Source organism: Hyperoodon ampullatus (assembly GCF_949752795.1).
Source record: "Hyperoodon ampullatus genome assembly, chromosome: 6".
Classification (NCBI taxonomy): domain Eukaryota; kingdom Metazoa; phylum Chordata; class Mammalia; order Artiodactyla; family Ziphiidae; genus Hyperoodon; species Hyperoodon ampullatus.
In genome coordinates this window covers 4,893,100-4,917,716 of record NC_136919.1, presented here as the reverse complement: position 1 = coordinate 4,917,716, position 24,617 = coordinate 4,893,100, and the positions used below count along the sequence as shown (strand labels likewise).

General features: G+C 51.7%; 1 protein-coding gene across 2 annotated transcripts in view; it reads right to left on the bottom strand.

Annotated features, from left to right (window-relative positions):
• Nucleotides 1-16,519: 16,519 nt before the first annotated feature.
• Nucleotides 16,520-24,617, bottom strand: part of MED27 (mediator complex subunit 27) — a gene marked incomplete at both ends in the record, with an annotated part of 215,403 nt that continues 207,305 nt past the window's right edge. For both annotated transcript variants that reach the window (XM_079707235.1, XM_079707236.1), the window contains 2 exons: nucleotides 16,520-17,072; nucleotides 19,182-19,259. In XM_079707235.1, the coding sequence (XP_079563361.1) occupies nucleotides 16,938-17,072; nucleotides 19,182-19,259 (213 nt within the window). The remainder of the gene's footprint in view (nucleotides 17,073-19,181; nucleotides 19,260-24,617) is intronic.

Genomic DNA, 24,617 nt, shown 5'->3' with positions numbered 1-24,617 from the left:
GATGTCGGAAGCTTCCAGAATCAATAGGAGAAGCAGAGAACGGCAGGAGCCGAGGCTGGCGGGGCAGCCGGAACCACAGCTGGGCAGGCGGCTGCTGCTGCCGGCACCCGGGCTGGCACCAAGGCCACCGGATGGGCACTCAACTGTCCCTGAATCTTCGCTCCGTTCTCCCAGAATCCGAAGCCTCCAACTGGTTGATCCAGGCCCATGCCTGGCCCAGCTGTTAGTGGGGCGGGAGGTGGGGAAGAGAGGGCGGGAGGTGACAGGAAGAGCCGGCGTCCTTCTAGGACTCACACGCTGGGAACCCCGAGCAGGATGGGTGAACTCGGGCTCCCAGGCAACTATTGGGCTCACCACAGCCCAGGCCAGAGGGTCAAGTCGGACCAAGTTTTACGTGACACCCTTCTCCCCAGACACAGCCTCCTTCCGTCACTAGAATAATACACATGCTGAAATAAGCAGTGGGTTATCTGGAAGGGCAGGAAAAGAGCCTGTCAATGCGCTGCCTGCCCCGGCTGCCCTGGGGGCTTCGTCTCAGGATTGTTTCTCATGGTTTTGGCCTCATGTTTCCAGTGGTCGCAGCAAACCCCACATCTTGGTACCAAGGAGGGCCTGAATGATTGCCTTTTGCTCCTTCTCAAGGTCTGGAACCAAGAGAGAAGATAAAGACCCATGTGACATCTGTCCTAGAAGTCACCCAGCAGGGAGGAGCCAGGATCCCAGCTTCACTGTCGAATGAAGCCGTGGCACAGGAAGAAAGGTGGAATCACCGGCTGGCCAACCTGTGGAAAGGGAAACCCAGAACACGATAACCCCTTTCCCAGGAGGGAGCCAGGCAGTGGTGTCTGCTCCTTAGGATGAGGAAGGGCCAGTCACCTCAATTTCATCTTTAAAATCCTACTATTCAGCCTGAGAGGCAATGCGATGGTGGTTATGAACTTGGGCCCTGCAGCCAGGAAGATGTCCGGCAGCATGCGAGCTGTGTGACCTTGGGCAAGTGACTTAACCTCTCTGAGCCTGCTGCCTCATCTGCAAAAGCACCTCAGGGTTCTGTTCTGATGGCAAAGTTGGATCACGCAGACAAAGGGCTTGTGGCGGACATGGAAAGGCGCTGCCCGTGTCATCTTCAGGAAGGACCTGCTGCCCAGCTGCTGCAGTGTGGTCACCAGAAGGGCCCGGCTCTCAGCTCCTTCAGTGGGGCCTGGGCTGCAGAGACCTGCCTCTCCACCCCAGGCTGTGTTCTTGGGGACAGTCGGCATCCAGTGACTGAGAGAGGCAGGTGTATAGGTCTGGCTGTTTGGGACCAGCGTGGGACCCTTGGAAAGACAGTGCTCGTCTGAGCTCCCCCCAGGCTGGCTGAGTCCTCACAGGGACAGTGTCACCATTCAGCCACTCCCTCCGCCCAGTCCTGCTTCTGCTCTCTCCCCTTCGCAGGTGCTGATCGCTAATAAACCTCTTGCATCCATCTCAGATCCTACTTTCAGAACCCAAGCCACAGTAGGGCTTTGCACCGCGCTGGGCACACGGTGAGTCTCCCTGAGTGTCCTATTAGTCCTGTTACATCATCACCACCACCACCACCACCACCATCAGCAGCATCAGCACCATCATCACCACCATCATCATCAGCATCAGCATCATCATCATCATCACCACCATCACCATCAGCATCAGCATCATCATCATCATCACCACCATCACCATCAGCATCAGCATCATCACCACCACCATCAGCAGCATCAGCATCATCACCACCATCAGCAGCAGCAGCAGCATCATCACCACCACCATCATCATCAGCCTCATCATCATGCCTATCCAAATATCAGGTTGAAAGACAAGTAGATAAGTTCAAAATTGGGTGGAAATGAAAAACCAGTGGCCAAAACAAAGTGAAATGTCCAAAGAGCAGGCAAAAAGTCCTGTCTGGGAGAGGGGCTTGGAGACCTGCCCTCAAAGTAGCTGAGACTCTTAAAGGCCCCGGAGCCAGAATTTAGAAATGCATGTAAATCGAGGTAAGAAAAAGAAAATCCAAGAAGTGATTTAAACAGGGGGTGCTGTCATTGGTCACATGTGTGGCTTCTGATGTTTTAACTTGGGGTGCTGGCCACGTCTGCAGACCAAGCTGTTCTAAGCCCAAATGCCAGCCGCTTGCTGGCACCCTTGTCTGTGTCACCGCCCATCCAAGTTCATGGGTGGCAGGTGACAATGTCTCATACTCCTCGGCATGTCCAACTGCATGAATCAGGGCTTGGGGGAGTCGGAACTTGGACTAGAATATCTTGGTATTTAATAACAGCGAGAAAGGATGTGGATGGGGAAATCAAAGGACTCTGCCGCTAAATGCCTTAAAAAGCTATTTTAAGTGGAGTTGATGTTTTAAGTAAATTCCACTCAGCCCTCCCATTAACCCCTTGAAATTGGTTGTGAAAGATTTTGCTCGGTGATGGTCAGAGAACCATCCGTGGAGCTGGAGGGCAGAGACGGCTCCGGCTGCACCTGGGGGAGAATTAGCTCAAGGCGGAGATGCTGGCCCCCTTGGGCCTCTCCAGGGAGCTGGGCAGCACCTGCTTGGGTCCACACTGACCACATCACTCAAGGCCACGCTTAGGAACAAACTCTTTGTCCCCGTCTGAATCCCTCCACACCTGGCACCAGTCATCTGCCAGAGGAGCAAAGGGACAGATGGGGGATTTTACAGGGCGGACACTCAGGCTAGAGTGAGAGGTGAACTCAGGGCTCCCTCATTCAGTCAGTAAGTCTCCGGATGAGGTGCTGGGACACACAGGGACTCAGTCCCTGCCTTTCACTCCAGGGGGACACAGGACATTGCTGTGAGGTCCTGCACGAGGTGGGTTGGGGTGCTGCATATATGCATTTTTCTGAGCCACTCGAAGGTAAGCTGAAGACATTCTAACCTGCTCCCCTCAGTACATCAGACCATGTCTCCTAAGAACAGGATACGTTCCAGCATCAGCCCCCAGAAAACGGACGCTGATGCCCTGTGATCTGCTGTGCAATCCCCACTCTAATTTCTCCAGCACCTGGGACCACATCTCAGGCCGCCCTCCCCAGCACGTGAGTATTGACTCCTCCCTTCCTTCACTCCACAAACATTTACTGAGCGTCACTATCTGCCAGGCCCTGTGCTAGGTGCAGGCGACGCAGAGTGAACAAGAGGATCCAGGTCCCTGCCCCTGGGGTGGGGGGCACCCGCTAGTCAGGGAGAGAAAGTCAGCAGGAAGTGAGCAAAGCAATCCTGGAGATTGACACGGGCCGTGAAGCACATAAACTGAGTGACAGATTTGGAGGTGACTTCTGGGCTGGGACTTGGATGACAGGCAGGGACAGCCATGCCTCTTTGTATCAGGGTTCCAGACAGCTCCTTCATTCAGTCACTCACCCACTATCTAGGGAGCGAAGGCACCCCTGGTGCCCAGCGCTGCCCCAGGAGCTAGGGACGAGGGAGGCATTTTCTCCCGTGCCTGACCGGGGCCTGTGAGGGCAGATCACTTGGCTCTTAGCTCGCAGCTCTCCAGGTGGAAGGGAAGTGAACTCCAGGAGCTGCACTTAAGGGACTGCCTGTCGTGAGGAGCTCCCTCCTGCCTGGATGACGAGACCAGGACTTGGAGCCAATGCTGTGACGGGCTGAGACTTTTTTGCAGCGGGGAGTATGTCTGCATGTCCACTTGTGTCCAGAGGGCACAGTGTGATAATTTGAATATGTCCACAAAGTGTGTGGCACGTCCTCCTATGGCGGAGCCTAATTCCGCTTCCCTTGACTTAGTGACTCACTTCTAACAAAGAGAAAACAAGCGGAAGAGATGGCACGGGAGGCTAGGTCATAGGAGGCGCTGCGGGTTCCTGCTTGCTCTTTCTCTCGGTCCCTTGCTCTGCAGTGGTTGGCTACCATGCAGGCAGCACCCTTAAGAAGCCCTGCGGAGGCCTTCCCTGGTGGCGCAGTGGTTGAGTCCGCCTGCCGATACAGGGGACACAGGTTCGTGCCCTAGTCCGGGAAGATCCCACATGCCGCGGAGTGGCTGGGCCCGTGAGCCATGGCCTCTGAGCCTGCACGTTCGGAGCCTGTGCTCCGCAACGGGAGAGGCCACAACAGTGAGAGGCCTGCGTACCGCAAAAAAAAAAAAAAAAAAGGCAATTAACTGGAACCCTCAATTAGTTCCCCAGTAAGGTGAGAGAGAAAGAGGCTCCTACTGAGGATTGTTTTAAAAACCCAACTTCACCAGTTGTCCTTGTGCCCATTAGGATCAAACTCAGCCGTAAGTGAAAGTACATCCAGAACAATGGTGCCTTCAACAAGACATTCTAGTCTTCTCCTACATAAAAGAAGAGCAGGGATGGATGTCAAAGTTACCAGAGAGCCAGGCTCCTTCCATCCTGCTGCTGTGGCATCCTCAGCACGTGGCTTCTACCTCATGGTCCAGCTTGGCTGCCTGAGGCCAGCCATCATGTCCACACTTCCACCATCAGGAAGAAAGAAGGTGCAGAAAAGGCCTCCCTCCTCTCACCCCCCACTTAAGAACCCCCTCCAGCAGCTGGACATCATCTGAGTCACATCTCAATGGCCATTTAACTGTAAAGGAGCTGGGATATGAAGTCTTTATCCCAGGATCAAATTGGGAGCCTTATTACGGAGGGAAGAATGGAAGTGTGGCTACTGGGGAAGGCAAATAGCAGACTCTGGCCATGTCCTGAAGTCAGAATACATTCAGCCCGAATCAAAACGATGTCTCGCGTCAAAACAAGACATTGCCCTTGAGTGCAATGCGAGAGAAGGGGAGATTGACAAAGGCGGAGCATAGGCCCCACCCGGAAGGGGGAAAATGTAATGCGACAGAATGTTAAAAGGACACAGAATTAGTCATGCAAACTCTCACATTTAAGTCATGATGCTATTCACGCTGTATAGTACGGAAAAGGTAAACTTTATCCAGACAGAAAACAAAAGCCTACCTGACCATATCCACGTATTCAGCTCTCCAGCTGGCCCTCAGCACCCCTATATTTTAGTCACACTTAAGGCACGGCAAGGTCCTCAGTCTGGACCCTGGACCCCATGGCATGAGAAAGATCTGCAGAGTTAATCTTCTTGATCCACACAGTTAACCATGAAACAAGCCATGAAAAAAGAAAATCCTAGGTTCCTAATATATACCTACTAACGTGCTTACAACCTATCAGGGTAACAGTCAGACACTGATCAAATATGTCCATGAACAAATAGAACGTTTCCCACGCAGTCAAGGCCAAGAAAGCCAGTAAGGGGGCGTGTTAGGACCAGATTAGGCTGTGAGGGGTGTAAGACACATGTAACTGTGGCTGAGACAGACGCTGACTTCTCTCTCGACCTCTAGGGCTGGGGGTGGCAGCCCTGCGGTGCATCTGTCCTAACTTGCTCTGCACAGCGGCCTCCTTGGTCCCAGAGGGCGGCTCCTCCTCCCACAGCATGAACGGGAAGGACGGCCCCCATTCTGGTTTTAAACAAGTTCACACATTCTTGACACACCTCTTATCTAGAGGTGGGGATTAAGGAGGCCACTGGTGAGGGCTGAAAGGGGAGTGAGGAGAGAAGGGGACCCTTGTCAGGCAGTGGCGGGGAGTTGGGCAACGCTGTCCCTGTGGATCAAGTGCGAGCCAGGAAACCGCCCAATGGACTCAATCATCCTCTTAAGGATACTTCCAGGCTCCCTGTTAAAGAAGCTGCCTTGCTTCTTATGGGCTAAAAGGAAACTTCTCAGTTTTTAAACTTAAAGGAAATATATAAAGGAGCCATAACTTGCTGGGTTTGAAAATAAAGCTGTTTCTCATTCCTAGCCTCTCCAGATGGTATGGGGGCAAAAAAAAAAAAAAGAAAAATCTCAAATTAAAAACTGGCCTCTGGGCAAAGATCAAACCAGGGAAGGCTTGTGCAATACCTCAGAGACACCTAGAGCAGGGCCTCACAGCGCCAGTCACCAATTTACTGCCTTTCAGCTACAAATTCACCCTTCATTGCCTGATCTATACAATGGATCTTGGCCCTTCGAATACTTCTTCTTTGCCTGCTGGCCCTATGTTAAGCACTGACCACACACACTGCAGGAAAAGGGACCTTCCCCTTCCCCACCTGGCCCAAGCTGTACAGGAGTGAGCTAGGTTCCTGCAGGGGGCCCTCCAGCTTCTGGTTCCAGCAGCTTCTCAACCCCTTCTGTTCAAGTTCCATGGAAACCAGTGGTACTTTTCTCTTGGCACCCCAGCAAGACATAATTGTGTGTCTTTGGTGGGGTTAGAGCACGTGCCCACCCCTGAACCAATCACAGTAGGACTGTGTGTGTTGGGTGAATCTGATACTAAGACTGGCCAGGACTTCCTTCCCCTGGAGTGGGGGTGGGGAAGGGCACACTGATGAGAGACAATCTAATCGAAGCAGGTGGATTGATGGGAGGCGTCAGGGGTTGGTCCCCCAGAGGCAAGGCGAGCTCCTGTTTTATCCCAAGAAGGGTGACACCACCATGGTGTCTGGATTCTTGTGGTCACGTGCTCCCCATGCACAAATGAGGCTCATGGTAGGACAGCATCCCTGACATGCACTTGGCTGCCTGGGGCACTCAGTCATCAGGCTGTGGCTCCTGAGAACCCACAGCCTCTATGCAGTGAGGCGCTGAACTTGGAAATGCTCAGGCCCAGGTACAAGATTCAGCAATGAGACACCTTCACTGTGGGCAACGGAACTAGACTCATCTTATCCCACTTGCCTCACATCGTGGGTATTTATATTCTGAGAAAGGAGGCAGCTGTAGGGCCCCCCTTGTCCCTTGTCACCTTCAGCCCTTCCCCTGCAGTCCAGGTACGGCACTCCCTGCCCTGAGCAGATGGTCTGCTCTGGGGTCCCTCACCGAGGCTGAAGACAGGCTAAACAGTGTCACAATTCACCCATTTACAGGTTGTCCAGGCCCCTGTGTGTCAGGCCCACGGCTAGGACTGGCTCACAGGGTATTCAGTGTCTCTTGCTGGTATGATCTCATAACCATCCTTCGGCTATGGCCCCTAAGTTCTAAAAAAAAAAGTTTTATAACTACCTGCCTGCTTCCTAATTAGATCCCTACTCTTTCATGCTCAGAAGTTTTCTTGAACTTTGCTGGTTTGCAAACTAATGGAAAGAAACAGGTAGGAGAGCAAATTAACTCTGGCCTTTTGGCGATCATTAATATGACCAACTACCCTTTGGAAATGAAAGGCCAGTGTGTATTAGCTTTAGGGGCATCGAGTGCAAAGTCAAATATCAAAAGGCCACGGCAAGAAAGGGACTCGATTCTAATCAAGGCAGGGAGATGCAGCACGTTTCACAGAAATGCAGATAGGATCGGGAAACGGGGCGGTGTCCCGAGACCCTGACATTCTCTTCTGAGTACTTCTGCTTTCCAAATGGCATTTTAAATCTCTTGTGCTTAAAAGATGATCTTGATGCACAGCTGAAGCTGCTTCACAGAGGGGAAGCCTTCTCTTGGGGTTGCCGCCTACCCTCTGGATTCCTTGCTCTGAATATTTTCTTCAGAGCGAGCAAAGAGAGACGAGTGGGTGTCACCAAGGCCATGGCAGAAGATGGAACAGGCCCACCTGGGTGACCACTGCCCCAGAACAAACTCACTGTGCCTGCAATGGATGTCACTGACAAAGCTGTCTTCACTGTCGGGCCCTTTCTCGTTTGCCATGTGAATTGCATCCCTGGCACCTAGTACCTGCACACAGTAGGTGCACAATAAATATTTGGTGTGATCGCTAACAGGACTTCCGCACTGGATGGCCAGAGCCACTGGCCCAATTCACAGATGAAGTACCCACACTCAGAGGGATCAAGTGACGGCCCGCGGTCACCTACTTAGGAGCAGAGAAGACACCTGAGCCTGGCTTTCTTATTCCTTTCCACTTTCGGCAAATATTTATTAAGCACCTACTGTGTGCAAGGGGACAGGGCAGTGCCCTAGACAGACACGGTTCCTTCTTCATGGAGCGGACCCTCTTGTAGGGGGCGTGGACAAGATAAACAAACAACTAATGTCCAGTGTGGTGGGCGCTCTGAAGAACAGCAGAGGAAAGGGGCAGGAAGGCATGGAATGCCCACGCTTTTAGCGAACGGCCAGGAAGGCCTGTCTGATAAGGTTGCTCCTCCTGGGAGAACAAGAGAACAGCCTGAGCTGGCACTCTGTGTGCCCTCTTCTAATTGAAGTGAAAGATGACTCGGACTCAAGCTAAGGTAGGAACGGGAGAAACAGTAACCTCTACCATCTAAAAAGAACCTACTGTCCGTGGCATTGTTTCCAGTGTATCTGTATGATGTTTGGGATAAATGACGCTAGCAGCTATTATAAAAAGAACACCCCAAATCTCAGTGATGTAACACAATAAAAGCTTTAGAAGTTTACTTCTCTCACACAAAATCCGCCGCAGAAGCTCCTGGCTGGGTGGCTCACTGGGGCAGCTCGCCTCCAGGCAGTGACTCAGGGATTCAGAATCCTTTCATCATCTAACCCTACTATTGTCGCGTGTCGCTGCTGATGGTGCCTCAGAAAAGGAAGAGAGAGCATGGGAAATGCACGTCTTCTTTTAGCTGCCTCTTCTGCTCATGTTCCACAGCCCCACTTAGATGCAAGGGGCCCAGGCAACTGTCTGGCTGGGTGTTTAAGAAGAGGAAATAGGTTGGGTGAGCATATGATTAATAACTGGAAAAATAAAAAAAGAGCAAACCATGGGGCTTCCTGGAGGCAGGATGTCTGGGCAGAGAACAGCCCAGAGGCCAGGAGGTGGGAACGTTTGGCGCTTCCTGAAAAGGATTCCACGTTGGAGGCTCTTTCCACGCCCCAGCCCGGTGCCCCTCCCCCCGCCATGTTTGAGGATGGTGTCCTCCCAGAGGAAGGTGACAGCAAGCATGAGGCTGGGGTGATGACAACCCCTTGTCCTGAGTGTGGGCCCCCAGGAGCCTGTGGGGGAGGGACCCTAACCCTAACTCTGGGCATCCTTGGGCATGTGGGGTCCTGCCTGGGAGGGATGGGTGCTGAGTGCATCGCGGGAAAGGGGCGGGCAATCTGCTGAGGCAGACAGCTCCTGCACCCGGCACATCTCTGGGCCCCCTCCGTCCCCTTCCCACAACAGAGCCATCAGCGTGTGGTTTGGGTGGCTCGGCAGTCTGGAGGGTGGCAGCTGTGATGGGGGTGGGCGTCACCCCCAGGAAGCTCTCCCAGATTCACCTAGCAACCTCACACAGGCCTGGTTAAGTGCTAGGGACTCGGCCCCCAGCTGCCCATCTGACCGCAGGATGCTGCCCGACTGCCATCCCATGACAGGGAGGGTGAAAACCCCTGATATTAGACCACGCCTAGCAGAGGGGCTGTATCAGAGACACTGCTCTCCGGGGCCCAGGCCGAGCGGTAGAAACAAGTCTGTCACTGCCAACGCTTTCTTTTAATACGCTGTGCTGTAGCAGATCTATTTCATTTGGACACTGCAGTTCAAGTGTTTTCCTGAGAAGAGTTTTGGGGAAGTGGAAATCACGTTGACTGAGGGAGTTTCGTTCTGGTCCCCACGCTGTCACCGACCTGCTGGGTGAGTGAGGAACAGGGCTGCAGGCCTTGGACGCCCTGAGTGACTGTCTAATAGACAGGCTGAACGAGAGGGCAGCTAAGGTCCCTGCTGGGAGAGGAGGAGAGACAGAGACAGAGGCAGAGACAGAGAGAGATGGAAGGGTGGGGGGGACCTCCAGAGAGAGGGGCAGAGAGAGAGAGAGAGAGGGAGAGAGAAGGGTGGGGCCTCGAGGGGGGAGGTAAGGGCGAGCAACAACGTTCACTACAGCAAAACCACAATCTGAAACCCAGCAGGTTAGACTCAACACCAAAAGCACAACCCATGATCAAAAAATCTCATAAATTGGACCTCATCAAAACTGAATATATCTGCTTTGCAAAAGACCCCATTAAGAGGATGAAAAGAAAAGTGACAGTTGGGAGAAAATATGTGCAAATCATATGCCTGCCAAGGATTCATATGTAGAATATATAAAGAACTCTCAAAACTCAGCATTTAAAAACAATCTAATTAGAAAATGTGCAAAAGACATGCACAGACAGTTCACCTAAGACAATATCCAGATGGTAAAGAAGCACATGAAAAGTGGCTCAACATCATTAGCCACTGGAGGAATGCAAGTAAAAAACACAATGAGGTATCACTCCACACCTATCAGAATGGTCAAAATAAGAAATAGTGACACTACCAAATGCTGGTAAAGATGTGGAGAAACCGGATTACTCATACACTGCTGGTGTGAATGTAATATGATACAGTTTGGCATTTCCTTTTAAAGCTAAAAATGGACTTAATATATGACCCGGCAATTGTACTCATGGGCATATATATTCCACAGAAATGAAAACTTATTTTCATGCAGAAATCTGTACACGAGTGTCCATAGCGGCTTTATTGATAATGGCCACAAACTGGAAACAACCAAACGTCCTCCAGTGGATAAATGGTTAAACAAGGTGTGGAAACCACTGGAATATTACTCAGCAACTAAAAGGAATGGATTACTAATACACAGAGCAACTTGGATGAGCCTCAAGGAAATTATGCTGAGTGAAAAAAGCCAACTTCAAAAGGACGCATACGGCAGGATTCCATGTATATAACATTCATGAAATAAAATCGTTCTGGAGACGGAGAACAGCTTACGGGGTGGCCAGGGGTTAGGCATGGGGAAGGAGGTGTGTGTCGTTTGAAAACGGTAGCATGAGGGAGTCTTGCAGGGAGGGTACGGTTAGATATCTTGATGGTGGTGGTGGTTCCACGAAGCTACACACATGATAAAACTGTGTGGAGCTACATGCAGACACACAATCACACAGACACATAAATGAGTGCATGTGTAGCTGGCGAAATCCAAGCAAGCTCTATGCATCGTACCAATGTCAACTTTGTGGTTTGAACGTTGTACTGATACTACTGTCGTGCAAGACGCTGACATTGGGGGAGGCTGGTGAAGGGTACACAGGACCTCCCTATACACGCCTTGGTAACTTCCTGTGAATCCATAATTATTTCAAAATAAAAACCTAAACATCCAGGAGAGATTCATTGTCTAAATTATGGTCATCAAAGCGTGGAAGGCCACTGCCACACAAAACCCAAGGACAGATGAAACAAGGAACACAAAACCCTCAGGGCAGCATCACTGCCCACGCTCCTGACACAGGAGAGCATGCTGCTCGGCGGAGGCTGCTCCCTTCTCTTCCAGAACAAGGGTTTCCGCCGGACCCACAGGGGCCCGGTTAGAGACTGCATCCTCCCAGCAGCCCTTGCAACCAGGTCTGCCATGTGACTAAGTCCTTGTTAATGAAGGTCAAGTGGAACTGATCCATGCCAGTGCTGGGTCTGGTCTTACAACACCTGTGCGTTTTACCCTTTTTGTAAACTCAGAAGGTGCCTGTGACTCAGCTTCCACCACGCAGACCATGTCCCAGGTCACGTGGGTGAGACGACGGAGGAACAGGCTCCCTGAGTGACCACGTGGAGGACAGCAGCCCTGGGGTCTGAAGCGCTCCCTTCCTCTGGGGCGCTGAAGTGGAAGAGAAGTAAGTGTCTATATTCTTTAAGCCACTGTTTTGGGGCCTCTGTGTTGGAGTAACTTAGCCTTTGCTAAACGGAAAAAAGCAGGTTTCAAAACAGTACACAGTACGATCTGCTTTTTTTACAAAAAATGTGCACGCACCAACACGTCCATAGGAAGGTCTGGAAAGGTATACACCAAAGTGCTCTGGTCATTGTCTCTTGCTAGTGGGAGTGATGGGTATTATCTTCTTTGCTTGTCCACATTACCTAATTTTCTATAAAAGGAACACACGTATTCCTTCTGGAATTAAGAAAGCGAGGCTATGATCGAGATGACGGCCAAGAATCAGACAAGGGTGGGTAACGCGTTAAGTAACGATCCACCCCACAGCTGGGGGGCTGGTGGAGCTTGCTGGCGGCCCAGGCTGGCTCTCAAGCTCATGGCCTCTTACTGTCCTCCACCCTCCCCTCATCGCCCCCCTCGTCCCCTACCTTCCCCGTACCTTTCTTGGCCAGAGGGACACTTCACTCTTTTGTCTCTATCAAGCTGGGGGACCCATGATGCAGATGAAGCCCGCTGGTGGCAGGACCCACCTGTTCAGTTAGCACTGAGCCACCGCTCCCACTGTCCCCGAGGACAGCCAATGTGCAGCTGAAATTTCAAACTCAATTAGCACAGAGACAGGCTGAAGCTGTTCTTGAGTAACTAATCATCTAAAAGCTGCCAAGGCGATGCTCTACCTGGGATGTGCCTGTGAACTTGAAGGTTTATCTCTTTGAGTACTAATAATAGGGAACAGCCAACCAGCAGTTTAAAATGCAACTTGGGGGCTTCCCTGGTGGCGCAGTGGTTGAGAATCTGCCTGCCAATGCAGGGGACATGGGTTCGAGCCCCAGTCCGGGAAGATCCCACATGCCACGGGGCAACTAAGCCTGTGTGCCACAACTACTGAGCCTGCGTGTCTGGAGCCTGTGCTCCGCAACAAGAGAGGCCGCGATAGTGAGAGGCCCGCGCGCTGCGATGAAGAGTGGCCCCCGCTTGCCACAACTAGAGAAAGCCCTCGCACAGAAATGAAGACCCAACACAGCAAAAATATAAATTAAAAAATATATGTATATATATAAAATGCAACTTGGGAGTGATGTTTTGAGGTTCCTTCCATGAATTCAAGGAGCGGGGGTGGGGATGAGAATGGGGGAAGGATGGCAGAGATGGGGAGAAAAACCTGCCTGTCCTAGAAAGTGAAGCCTAATTATTTCCCGAGCAGACCAACTGGAGGACAGGTTTGTCCACGAACGCCCCGCACAGGCTCATCTCTGATGCACATATGGTGTGGCCTTGAATGAGCTCTGTCTGCGGTGGACCAGCCCTGCTGGCTGCACCCCAAGAAGCAGGTGGAGTGGAATTGGCCCACCCTTCCCTGTCGAAGGCAGGACAGTGGAAGCCCCCCCCGCTCAACTTCGGCACGCCAGTGGGGACGCGGACGCTGTAAGGCACCGACGAGCAAGGTGGGTCGTCCTCTATCTACAGACCCGACGGCCCCAAGACGCCTCCCGTCGAGTCGGCGGGGGTTCGGGACCTTGTGAGAATCCTGGCGGCTTAGGTCGCCATTCCTTCTCCTCCTCCCAGCTCGAGTGACCTTAAAAGGCTCTCGATATAGCATCAGGCCCACACTCTGACACTCTAAATGCGATGGAGAGTTTGCACATTAACACTGAAAGATCATCATTTTGTGCCTGCAGCTTTCCGTCAGGAGTGTGAAGTGTAAAAACATCACTCGATACCAAAAGGCCAATTCCCAATTTAGTGCGGGGGGAAAAAAATCTGGACAACCTTTTACGGCCCTCCTCATCCCATTCTGTCAGCTCCTAACGGGCGCCCTGCTGATTAACAGTAACCCGGCCGGCAGAAAGTACGGGGTAGATGCATCGCTGCTTATCCTGGCACAGAAGCATCTGTAAGACAGAGGTTTCCAAGCTCGGGCCGAGTGCTTCTCGGGCAATTCTTGACACGACACACTCGGCAGAGCAGGGACTGGTTAGTCTCTTTGCTTCTGGGGAGGAAGCTTTGCTGTTGAGTAGCCATGGAGCTCGACAACGTGGGCAGCGGGATACCCAGGCCCTCCGGGCCTTGAGCACACAACAGGGAAAACAGCACGAACCCGCCGGGAGTAAAGCAGACAGCATATGGAAAGCGCCTGGCACAGAGGAGATGCTGAGCTGTCAGGTGGTAATTAAGTCACGTAAAATACCTCGTCGTTCTGGCCTGGGGCTCACCCGTGTCCAGTCTCAGGAATGCGGGGCTGGCACACCCGTTGATGGCCGTACTCCTTTCTGTAAGGGGTACCAAAGGATGGTTCCAGACCCAGTGGCTATGCCCAGAGCAGCATTAGGTCCCAGCTTCCTCCCAATCCACATCGTGGAACTGATCCCAACCCACCTCCAGCCTCTACTTTTGCCCACTTCAGGTCAACATGTTCTCCAGATTTGAACGGTTGACACACAAAGCCAGGCTCTCTCATGGGTGTCTGTTAGGCACCAAGTGTTCGGGGACCTGGCGCACGAGCCCCTCCCCCTCCGGCCCCTCTCACCTTTCCAGAGCCCAGCCCCCTCCCTTTCAGCTTCCCCCACTCGGCACTGAAGAAGGAGAAGTTCAAAGGGGGGAACGCCCTAAAGGTTGACTAGCCGGACCCTTATATTGTTTCCCCTTTTAATGAGGGAAAGTTAAAAAAAAAAAAATAGAAGAGTAGTACGCATCACCCACCTATCCGATGTCCAGCCTCAGTAGTTATCTGCTCATGGCCAATCATGTTTCGTCTACAAGCCCCCGGCCCCCTCCAACTCTCCTGCCTCGCCATCACTGGGCCATCAGCCGGGCGTCTTGTGGGAGAGGGGACGGGGTCTCACAGAGGACGAGCGACTTGTCTGCGTGCTACAGCTCGGAGTAGGAGACCAGAGTTGAGGCCCTGGCCCAGGCACGCCCTTGGCACTTTTTGCTGTTGCTACACTCTACCTGTGCTCTCGTTTATTTGTTAATTTTTATTTTTTATTGAAGTATAGTTGATTTACAATGCTGTGTTAGCTTCTGGTGTGTGCTATTATTTAGTATTTTTCTTTAATGGTCTCACTTTTTCGCCTAAGTGCCTTAGTTTCACATGGAAGCTTCTTATCACGCCTGTAAATGGGGAACAGGCATCAGGGGCCACAGAGAGTAGGTATCACTGAAAACGACGCAGAGAGGACAGGAATAATGTCCCTCCGTCTAAGGACAAACCACCGCCTGCCCACGGCTCTGAACTCAAGGTCTGCTCTCTCTCCACTGGAAACAGAGCTCGGCGGGGGGTGGAGAGATCTTTGGGACCCACGAGGACGCTCTCAGATTTGCTGCAAACACTTAAAAATCCAAATAGCTCTCTTACAATGCGGTGTACTGTCACCACAAGCCCATCAATCATTAAGAGGGCTGGTTTCCTCACACGGGAACCTCCCTGATGTGCCCTGTCAGCCAGCTGGCCGTCGGCATGAGCCTGTCATCAGCACACGCACCAACTCACCTTGTCGTCACTTCACACGAGCTCTGAGTACCCGTACATCCTGCACGGGGTCAGTCTACTTGCCATTTAAATGCCTTCCAAAAGATGTACAGCCACGCGACAAAATGTTATTATACACCCAATGTCCTCAATTCGGGATTTTCTGGCAACAAACAAGCGTCTTACAAGACCAAAGAAAGGAAGATACCCGCAAGTCAGTGCAGCTGTGTTATTATGCTCTGTTTCCGGGAGCCCTGGGAAGGGATCGCCTGTCACATGTTAAGACAGTAAGACTTGAGGCAGGAGAGACCGCAAACCCCCTTGGAAGACATGAAAGGAATTCCAGGGCAATGAAAGGCTGGTGTGACTGATTCATGTATCACAACGGATTATCATTAAAGCGTGTGCCATCGTTTAATTAGCAGCATGCTTTGCTTAGGGGATCATGAAATAGTGGTGCATCTTACAAGCGATGGCATCTTAAATGTGATAAACCCTGGTATTTAATCTAAAATCACCCGCTGTGTGGAAGCGTTCCTGGGTTGCCAGACCCACCCCCCAGAATCACTGATTCAGCCAGCCCGGGGTGGGGCCCGAGGATTTGTGCTCCTAATAAGCTCCCATGATGCCACAGCTACTGGACCATACTTGGAGTGGCACTGTTCTATTGCTTCCCCCATCACTTAACCCCCTTTATCCTCTGGGTCTTTTTAGCCTGGCGGGGGTAGGTGTGGAGGGCCTGGGTGGTACCAGAACCCAGGTGGGAGCCACCCATTCTTCTGGACACCTCGGAAGGCAGCATCTCTCCGGTATTGTTCACCGCAAAGAGGACGTTACCTGTCACCTAGGCTGGGCCTGCGGAAAGCTCTGGGGACTCCCCTGTCCTTCTCAAGACCTTCAGCAGGTCAACACTTCTTCATGTAAACAGGTTAGGGCTTTAAATGTCAGGGGCGAGGCCCTGAATAAACTCGGCAGACTGGGCTGGAATCTGTTCACGGTAATATTTAGGACAAAACGGGACAAACAAGCCAGGCACACCTGTCCCGCCCGCTCACACGTGTTCTGGCTGGTAACACAGGAAGAGTCCTTTCCCTTTGGTATATGTATGTGTGAATGGTTTAGTAAAATGAAACATCTGTGTACTTTTTCCCTCAAAAAGAACAATCCATTTTTCAAGCCGCTGAAACATCTTTGAAATGGAATATTTGCCAACACTTCCCTCTCTCCCAAAAGCAAGAAACAGGGAAATGTGTCCTCAAAAAGAATTATTTCAAATGCAGACATTACTAAGTTATTTTTCCTTCAAAAGGCCCAGATCTACTCACATGTTCACGGAACTGAATGTAAAAGGTACTTTAAGAAAGCGGAGACAAAGCCTTGTCCTGGGTACAAAAGGTTTATTGCTTATAAAAATAAGTTATGGAACAAACCAAAAAACTCAGCACGACACAAAGGCTCACTCCAACTATAAAATGACTTAGAACATGGATCCAGGTGGGTCAATGGACTAGTACTGCGAACATACACGGGAGAACATGCTGCCTAACTTCCTTATACTGGGTCCTAAGACGGTCCCTTTGCCTTCCACGCACCAGCTCAGGTGTACAACAGTCCCATTAACAGAGACGGAGTCTGCTCTTCCAGAAGCTCGGCCTTAGCGCACGACATGCTGTTTTGCGGAAGCGAGTGGGCGGCGGTACTGCTATCCGGGCCGCAAAGACGCATCTGAGCCATCGCTATGACTGAGGGCTTGTCTGGGAAGGTGCTGGATGGGGGTCTGCGGGCTGGCCCGGGGCTGGGGCAGGGCTACTGCCGGCAGGTGTCGTGGAAGGCTTCGAGGGTTCGGAAGTCCCTCCACGTCGGGGGAAGGCCGTCCTGCAGAAACTTCCCGCAGCGCTGGCACGGGGCCTGGAACAGCTTTATGTAACTTCTCAACCAGGTCTAAAAAGAGAAGTGAGGAGAGAAATGACAGAAATGGGATCCGGGTGCTTCCGATGTCAGCCTTCCTGTCAAGCCTAATGATCACCAGGAGAGAGAGCTTGAGTCGGCTGTGACCCCCAAGAGGTGCCCTGTGATTTTACAGAAAGCTCTGTGCAGAATCCACAAGGTCACAGCGCTGCTGATTCTCAGTTCTGGCGCCCCGGGCCCCTCCCAATGAAGGGAATTTTAAAATAGAAATCCCTGCTCTCAGGCAGGCAGCGCTCCCGGAGGAGCGGCCGTGAGCGGCGGCGCAGCCTCGCGGCCCGGCGGGGGCATAACCACATTTCATCGATCCTCTCCTTGTTCACCACCCAGAGGTGGCCGCAGACACGTGTGGAGAGAGGGTGAGTGGAGAATTCCCCACTAAGGTCAACGTGCCTTCTTTCTAATCTGATTTCAGAGGTCACCACTCCCTGTCACAGAGTGGCCCAGACACACCTAGGGGGAGGGCAGGGACGACCTGGGGCCACCAAAATAACATCATAAACGGCAAGTACACACCGGAGGGGTTCAGAGTGCAGGGCTCCTTCGGGCATCATACATAAGGATGAGACTCTAGTAACTAAATTCTCCAATTCAAGGAGACTCACATCCGTACCAACCCGAGCCCACAGCAACAGGCCAGCGCGTGAGGCGAGCTCCCACTGTGATGGGGGTGTGCGAATCTTGTCACTTAACATCCTCCTGAATCGGGCAAGAGGGAACTGCCCTTTGGAGAGGTTGGCCGAGTGGACGGACACAAACCCTTCTGCTTCAGCACAGCTGCCTTCCTGGTGGCAGACCGTGGCTCACCCACCCTGTCCCCCTTCCAAAGGCCAGGGTTCAAAGTTTGGGCAATAAACATGAGGATGTCAGTGGATCATTCAGTCAAACTATGTATTCTTCCCAAACCCCGAAGTCAGTTACCAAAGGGGAACCGGGCGTTACAAACGTTAGGCTAAAGAGCAAGTCTTTCGATCCATCCAAAGAGGAGGCGCTCGCTGGAGATCGCCAACTGAAACAGTTCTCTCTACACGACAGAACCTCTGTGCGACGGCTCCGCTGAGCCCCAGGTCTGCTTCTTCAGCCTCCCCAGCGTGTGAGCCCGTCAATGAGCCGGGCTGTATTTTCTGAGAAATGAACTACAGGCTCCTAGAAGCTTAACTGCGGCAGCAAACATGACGAGGTGGATCGGACGAGCAGAACTCCGCCTGGCTGTCAGCACTGAGCAGCACTCACTAATGGGCCCATTTTCTGAGTATGTTCTCTAACGGGCAGCCTTACTGGCCAGAGTTAAGATGGGAGCGTTAGCGGCAGCGAGAGATGGAGCCTAGCGACCTGAGAGCACGAAGCCCCGTCAGCGTGGCGCTGAAACAGCTGGCCACGCCTGCCAGGATACGGTGGGGCCAGTTGTTGGCCCTGCGGAGACCGACCGGCGGGCATGTGATCAATCAGTGAATCGGCTCCAGGGGTGGGAGCCGGGGGCAGAGGGGAGTCCTGACGTGCAGGACCGATCTCCAGCACGTGAATATTCTGGTTCAATGTCAAGTCACCGACGGCCGAACAACCAGCTCGAGAAACTCTGAACATTAAAGGAGAGCCGGCGGGAGCCGACACCAGCGCGCCGGGGGGATGAGCCGACGCCAGCACGCCGGGGGGATGGCTGTTTCTGAGCTCTGTTTCTGAGGCTGTTTCTGGGTCACTCCCCATCCTGAGCTCTGACCTGGAAGTCTAAGGAGTAGGGGTCTTGGAGGAACGGTGTCACGGTACCTGCTTAGCGCCAAGCACAGGGCCCGGCACAGATCAGGAGCTCGATAAATACCTATTGACTAAATCAACGTTGGAAAATGTGCTGGAAGGTCACTTCTGAAACCACCATGTGTTCGGTAATTATAGGAAACACCAGCTAATTAAGTGGGACACGGTTTCTCCTAGATCTCTTCCCAGTTGAAAGGAAGTATCATTTCCAAACTGGACCGTCTTCCCCCTGCGAGGCCCTTGCGAGCTAAAGACGAGCTACCTTCCGAGCTGCCTGTTCTCACTTAAGGAGCCAAGGCTCAAGGGGGACACTTGACTCCTAAAGCCACTTACCATGAAGGATCGGACCACGACGTCAGGCATCTGGGGCAGCTGGTAGTGGAGCAAGGCGGTGGTGGCATGGTCCGTCACCTGGGAACCAAGGAACATGCCTGGGTCAGAGCTACTCGGAACCAGCACAGAGAAAACAAGATGAAGGCACTCTTTTTATATGACGTCTCGTGGAGGAAAAGACATCTAAGAAAATCTGAAGGTTGAAAATTAGTTAGCAAAGTTGGGGGAAGGGAGGGGAGGTGCGTTGTAAGCAGACAGGACACAGGTATTCAGGCCCGGAAGCAAGCAAAGTGTGGAACCTTCCAGCAACTCCAGACAGGCTGCAGCACCTGAGAGAGGCGTGGCCAGAGGTCAGTGGAGAGGTAAAGAGATGGCAGATCACAGTGGGCTTTATAAGCCCCGCCACTGCATGAAACACTGCCTGGACACAGAGGCTCGTTTCCAACTGTCCATATTCGACTTCATCTTTACCCGGGAACAATTTTCCTGCCAGCGTAACTGGGCTTTCTACTTCCTTTAATTCCCATTCTGCCTCATAATTTGTAGCCATACAGATTCTGTGATTGCGACCCTGATCATTTCTGATGATCTTTCCCTGAGGCCTCACAGATCCTACCGTTACCTTTCTGAAAAGCCGTGTCACTCCCAGTGTGGTCCCGTCTGACCAGCTCCCTGAAAGCTGTGGTCTAGTGGGCCATACCCACTGACCCATAACTCCCCCAGCAGGGCCAAGGGCATGACTGCTTTAAGTTCACTAGAGGCATCTGGGGACCAGATACAACGTGCACTAGGCTTAAGTCCCAGCTCTGTCTGCTGACCTGATCCAACTACTCAATCCCTCTGGGTCTCAGTGTCCCTCCTGAAAAGCAAAGGGTTCGCCTACAATCCCCTGTAGTTCTGAAATTTGATGACACCATGGATTGCTAATGCCTGCCATCCATCAGCAAATTAATAGATTATTCCTAATTTGATAGTCGTGTTCAAACTCATGGTTTATTTGATTGTCTTCATTAGGGGGTCTTGCCATTACAAACGTTGTGGTCCAAAAGCAAAATGAAACAAAAAACCCCCCGATAAAATAATTAACTTTGTGAACAAGAGTCAACATGGTGTGTTGACGGGCCTTGGCAGCAGTTACGCAAACGGACCAGGTGGAAACCAGCAGGGCTGGTCCAGGTCCCGCACAGGGAGTTGCAAATGATCCAGAAATTAGTCCAGCTGTGTGTCCACACCCAAGGCCAGAGAGGCTACACCCTGAAGAGTGAGGATGCAGGCTCCCCAGTTCACCGAACCCCTAAGATGCGATCTCCCCTGGGATAAAATGGTCATGCATGTGAGGTGCTTACCCTCCAGCCACGCCTCAGGTCCACCTGCCCCGTCTCTTCTGCTCTCCCCGGCCCCTGGACTGGCCCTCTTTCCTTCTGGACTTTCGTGACCTGCCTGGAGGCTGGTGAACCCCGCTAGGCGATCAGCTTTGCAGGCGGGGATCACGCTCATCCAGTTCATGCTGTGTCCCCAAGGCCTAGAATATCACCTGGCAACTAGCAGGTGCTCAACACATATTTGTTGAATAAAGAAATAAACTTTAAAATGGCCACTCATCAAAGGCCACATACCAGAAACACCTGTACTGGCTTTCTTGCAAATACAGCAATGGTTCACATATCCAACATTGCTGAGAAATTCTTACCCAAATGACTTTCAAGATAAATGGCACTTATTCCTTCAAGTGCAAAGACTGTTTTTATTTTAAGCGTTTTTGACAGACAGCTTTCTAAAATGAGCAATGCTTAAAAAAAAAAAAGTAGAATGATAACTTGGCAAAATGGCGGGTAGTGATTGGCGGGGTGAAATGAACGGCTACAAAATGCAGCAAAGGAAACTGGGCCCCGATGATATCTGCTTAAAGCTTGGTTCCTACCCATCAAGATGCCTTGCTGAAAAAAAAAAACAAAAAACACACAAGTGCCATTTATAGGCTGGTAAGACACTCCTTACAATCGCATTTGCCATTACAAAAGAAGCGAAGTTTCCGGAGAACTCCTTCTCCTGCCCCTACTGTTTATTTTACAAGCCTCTTAGAAGCCCCACCCTGCATACAAGCTCGCAGAGCAGGTGTGTCGTCGTGTGTCCGCTGTCCCCCAGCTGCGGGTGCACTCCTTTCCCAAGATGCAGAGAATCCATCTCCAGTCCCTGAATGAGTCTAGATCCGTCCATTTTGGCACCTCGGGCACCTGGCCTGGGGCCCGATTTCCCAAACAGACGGATCACCCAGAGGCCACGTCCAAGGCTGGGAGGCTTTGTCTGACTGCATGTTTTCTTTGCTTTTCTTTTTACAATTTTTAGCACGGATGACCAACATTTAAAATTCAGAAAATGTCCCCTAACTTGGATCCTCGGCTTCTCAACACGTTGGAAGATCTGGGGGCAGCAACAGTGCACCTGCCTGATGGGTTGCTAATGAAGATTACATCAGTCCAACCGTATGATGGGCCCTGAGACTGTGACCTGGCCCTGCCCACTGGCCCCCACAGATCCAAGAGGCCACCATCAGCGGGAGCTGGGGAGGGGCAGCGCCTCTGGGCAGGGCAGGTACCTGCCGCTTGCTCTGTGTGCCCTGTCTCACACCCAGCCCGCTTCCCTCTGCTACCTGCCTGGCCCCTGTGGACTTTGGATTTTAGGGCCTTTACCCAAACAGCGCCAAGCATCTCTGCCCCTCCCCCTCCTGTTCGCTGGGTGCCTGGCCTGGCAAACCTGTGCTTCTCTACCCCTCCCTTCCTTAGCGGACCTCTGGCCTTGACCTCTTCTGGCTGAGTTTTGATAACTGCACGGTGCTAAGCCAGGCAAGGCATCATGCTAATTACAGGGACACCTAAGGCGCTCTTTCAGACCTGTTCCTCCTGTGTTTGTTTTCAGTAATGACCGGCCATCCACCCAGCAGCCTAAGCGGGAAACCTGGGCTTTTCCTCCCACTTGTACTCAAGCAGCCTCTTGCATTACAGCTCATTTATCTGGAATCCCTCTACTTTCTCCCAGTCCACTGTCTAAGCTTCCGCCTCCTCCTGTCGGGATGACCAGAAGAGCCCCAACTGGTTTCCTCTGGCTGTGGCACCCAGAGGGGGTGTTCTGTGGCAAGGGGTCAAGTCTGTGGCTCTGGAGGTGTAAACTCTGGCTCCACCGCTTCCAGCAATGCCACCTTGGGCAAGTTACCTCATCTTTCTTAGCTGCAGTTTTCCCATCTGGAACAGGGTGATAATAACAAACATTACCCATCACCTGGGATAATTGTGAGGATTAAATCAAATAACGTGTGCATGCTGTCCGATAAATATTAGTGATTATTATTACTAAGCTATAAATCTATAAAGCTATAAACTATGTCACTTCCCCACTGAAAACCCCTTCAGAGCGTGTGAATGCACTCAGGATAGAATCCAAAAGTGCAAACGTGCAGGACCTGGTCCGGCCTCCTCTCCCGACCCCCTCCCACTTCTGAGAATGTTTCAGCTCCCCGTGCTCCACCTCCTCCTCCCTCTTCCCCTCCCCTCCCCCTGCTTGGCTCCTCTTCCTCTTTCTGGGCCTGGTCTAGATCCTTGTGCTTCCTGACCGGGTCACGTCCCTTTACTCAGATCTTGTCTTTCACAGCATTCCTCACAACTGAGCTTGTATAATTATTCTTTTTTTGCAGTTTGGGTTTTTCCCTAACTTGGCTGTGAACTCTGAGAGGCCGGACACCATGTCTGCCTAGTGCCTGACACAGAGGTTTTCGAGTTGCGTGTTGACTGAACGGATGATCCCTTCTGTCTCTGAGACGTCCAGGGAGACTGGCTCATGTGAGGTTTGGGGATAGAGGCAAGGGCCTTAGCGGGGTGGGGAGTGGGAGGCAGGAGCTAAGGACTCTGGACCCTGGTCTACCCTTACTCTGCTGGGAATCTTGACTTTCCATCTGCTGGGAGTTGCTGGGGTTCACTGGCCGGTTCTTCCCTCCTTCCTGGCACAGGGGAACTTTCCGGTCTCTCCTGGAGTTGGGCCACGGGGCTAGTTCTGACCGAAGCATCAGGAAGCGGAAGGGGCGTGTGCTACTTCCACAGAAGATGGTGAAGAGCGGGTGTGGACTCTCCAAGGCCCCTCTCCCCCTGCAATGCTGGGAGCCACACCCTCAGATGGTGGGTCTGCAAGGCGGCGGAGCCTCCGTTAAGTCGGGCCCCAGAGTGACTGCGTGGAGCCCAGCCCTCCGACAACTCGGGATGGGTGTATGGTGGGAGCAAGAAATAAACTCTGTTTGAACAAGAAAAACTATGAGGTCTGTTTGTTACAGCAGCCTTCTCTCTCCTCTTCAGACTGAAATACTGTACCCTCCTTGGATTATTCATTTCCCGTCTCAAAGATGAGCCATGGCCTTTGCGAGGTCCACGAGTCCTGTAAGTGGCGGCACGCACAAGTTCAAGCTGCGACCTAGGAAACCTCCAGAATGGGGCCGCTTGAAATGTGGTTCACGGACCAGTAGCGGCAGCATCACCCAAGAATGTGTTGGAAACGTGAGTTCTTGGGCCCCAGTGTACACCTAGAATCGGAATCTCTGGGTTGGGGCCCAGAAATCAAGCCGGCCTCTCCAGCTATTCTCAGCGATGCTAAAATGCAGAAAGATGCAACTGTTACTTAGTACCCAAATCCCCTGGGGATCCTGCTACTGAGCAGCTGCGAATTACACAGGCAGGTGTGGTGTGGAGCTGAGACTGGGCATTTCCAACAGACCCCCAGGCCTGCCCCTGCTGCGGCTGAGGGGCCAGGCCGCTCAGGGGGCTGAGTATTCTGGGCCCTACAGGGAAAAGGCATTTCATTCTGGGGCATGACACAAAGGACTACAAACCCAAAGGAGAGCTTGTCTTTTTCATGAATCACAATGAACGACACTATCCAAATCTCATAATGGTGCTCTGGAAGGAGGGGTTGGGCGTGGTAGTGGTGAAGTATTTTCTTTTTTTTTTTTTTTTTTTTTATTGTACAAAGATGTTTATTACTACATTATTTATAATAACAAAACATGAAAACTCTGAATATCCATATAATAGAAGAATGATTGAATAATCTTTGTTCATCAACTCAATGAGATGTGATGCAGCCATTACAAATCATGATTAGGAAGTTTTGTTACAGTTTGAATTGCTGTTAATAATAGTGATTACAATTAGCTCAACATAGCACTCTATGAAAAAGACTGAATACAAAAGCTTCAAACATTACATTCTTTCCTTTTAACCTCCACAATTTTGTCCATGCTCGCTCCTTAACTTGGAATAAATGGATCAGTGTACAGATACAACTACGTAAACATCATATGCGAATACACAGATTCTGGCAAGGCACTGAAATTTAAAAGCCACATGGTGAGATTTAGGATTTCCTTTTTTTAATTTTTAAATTCCTACCATTGTT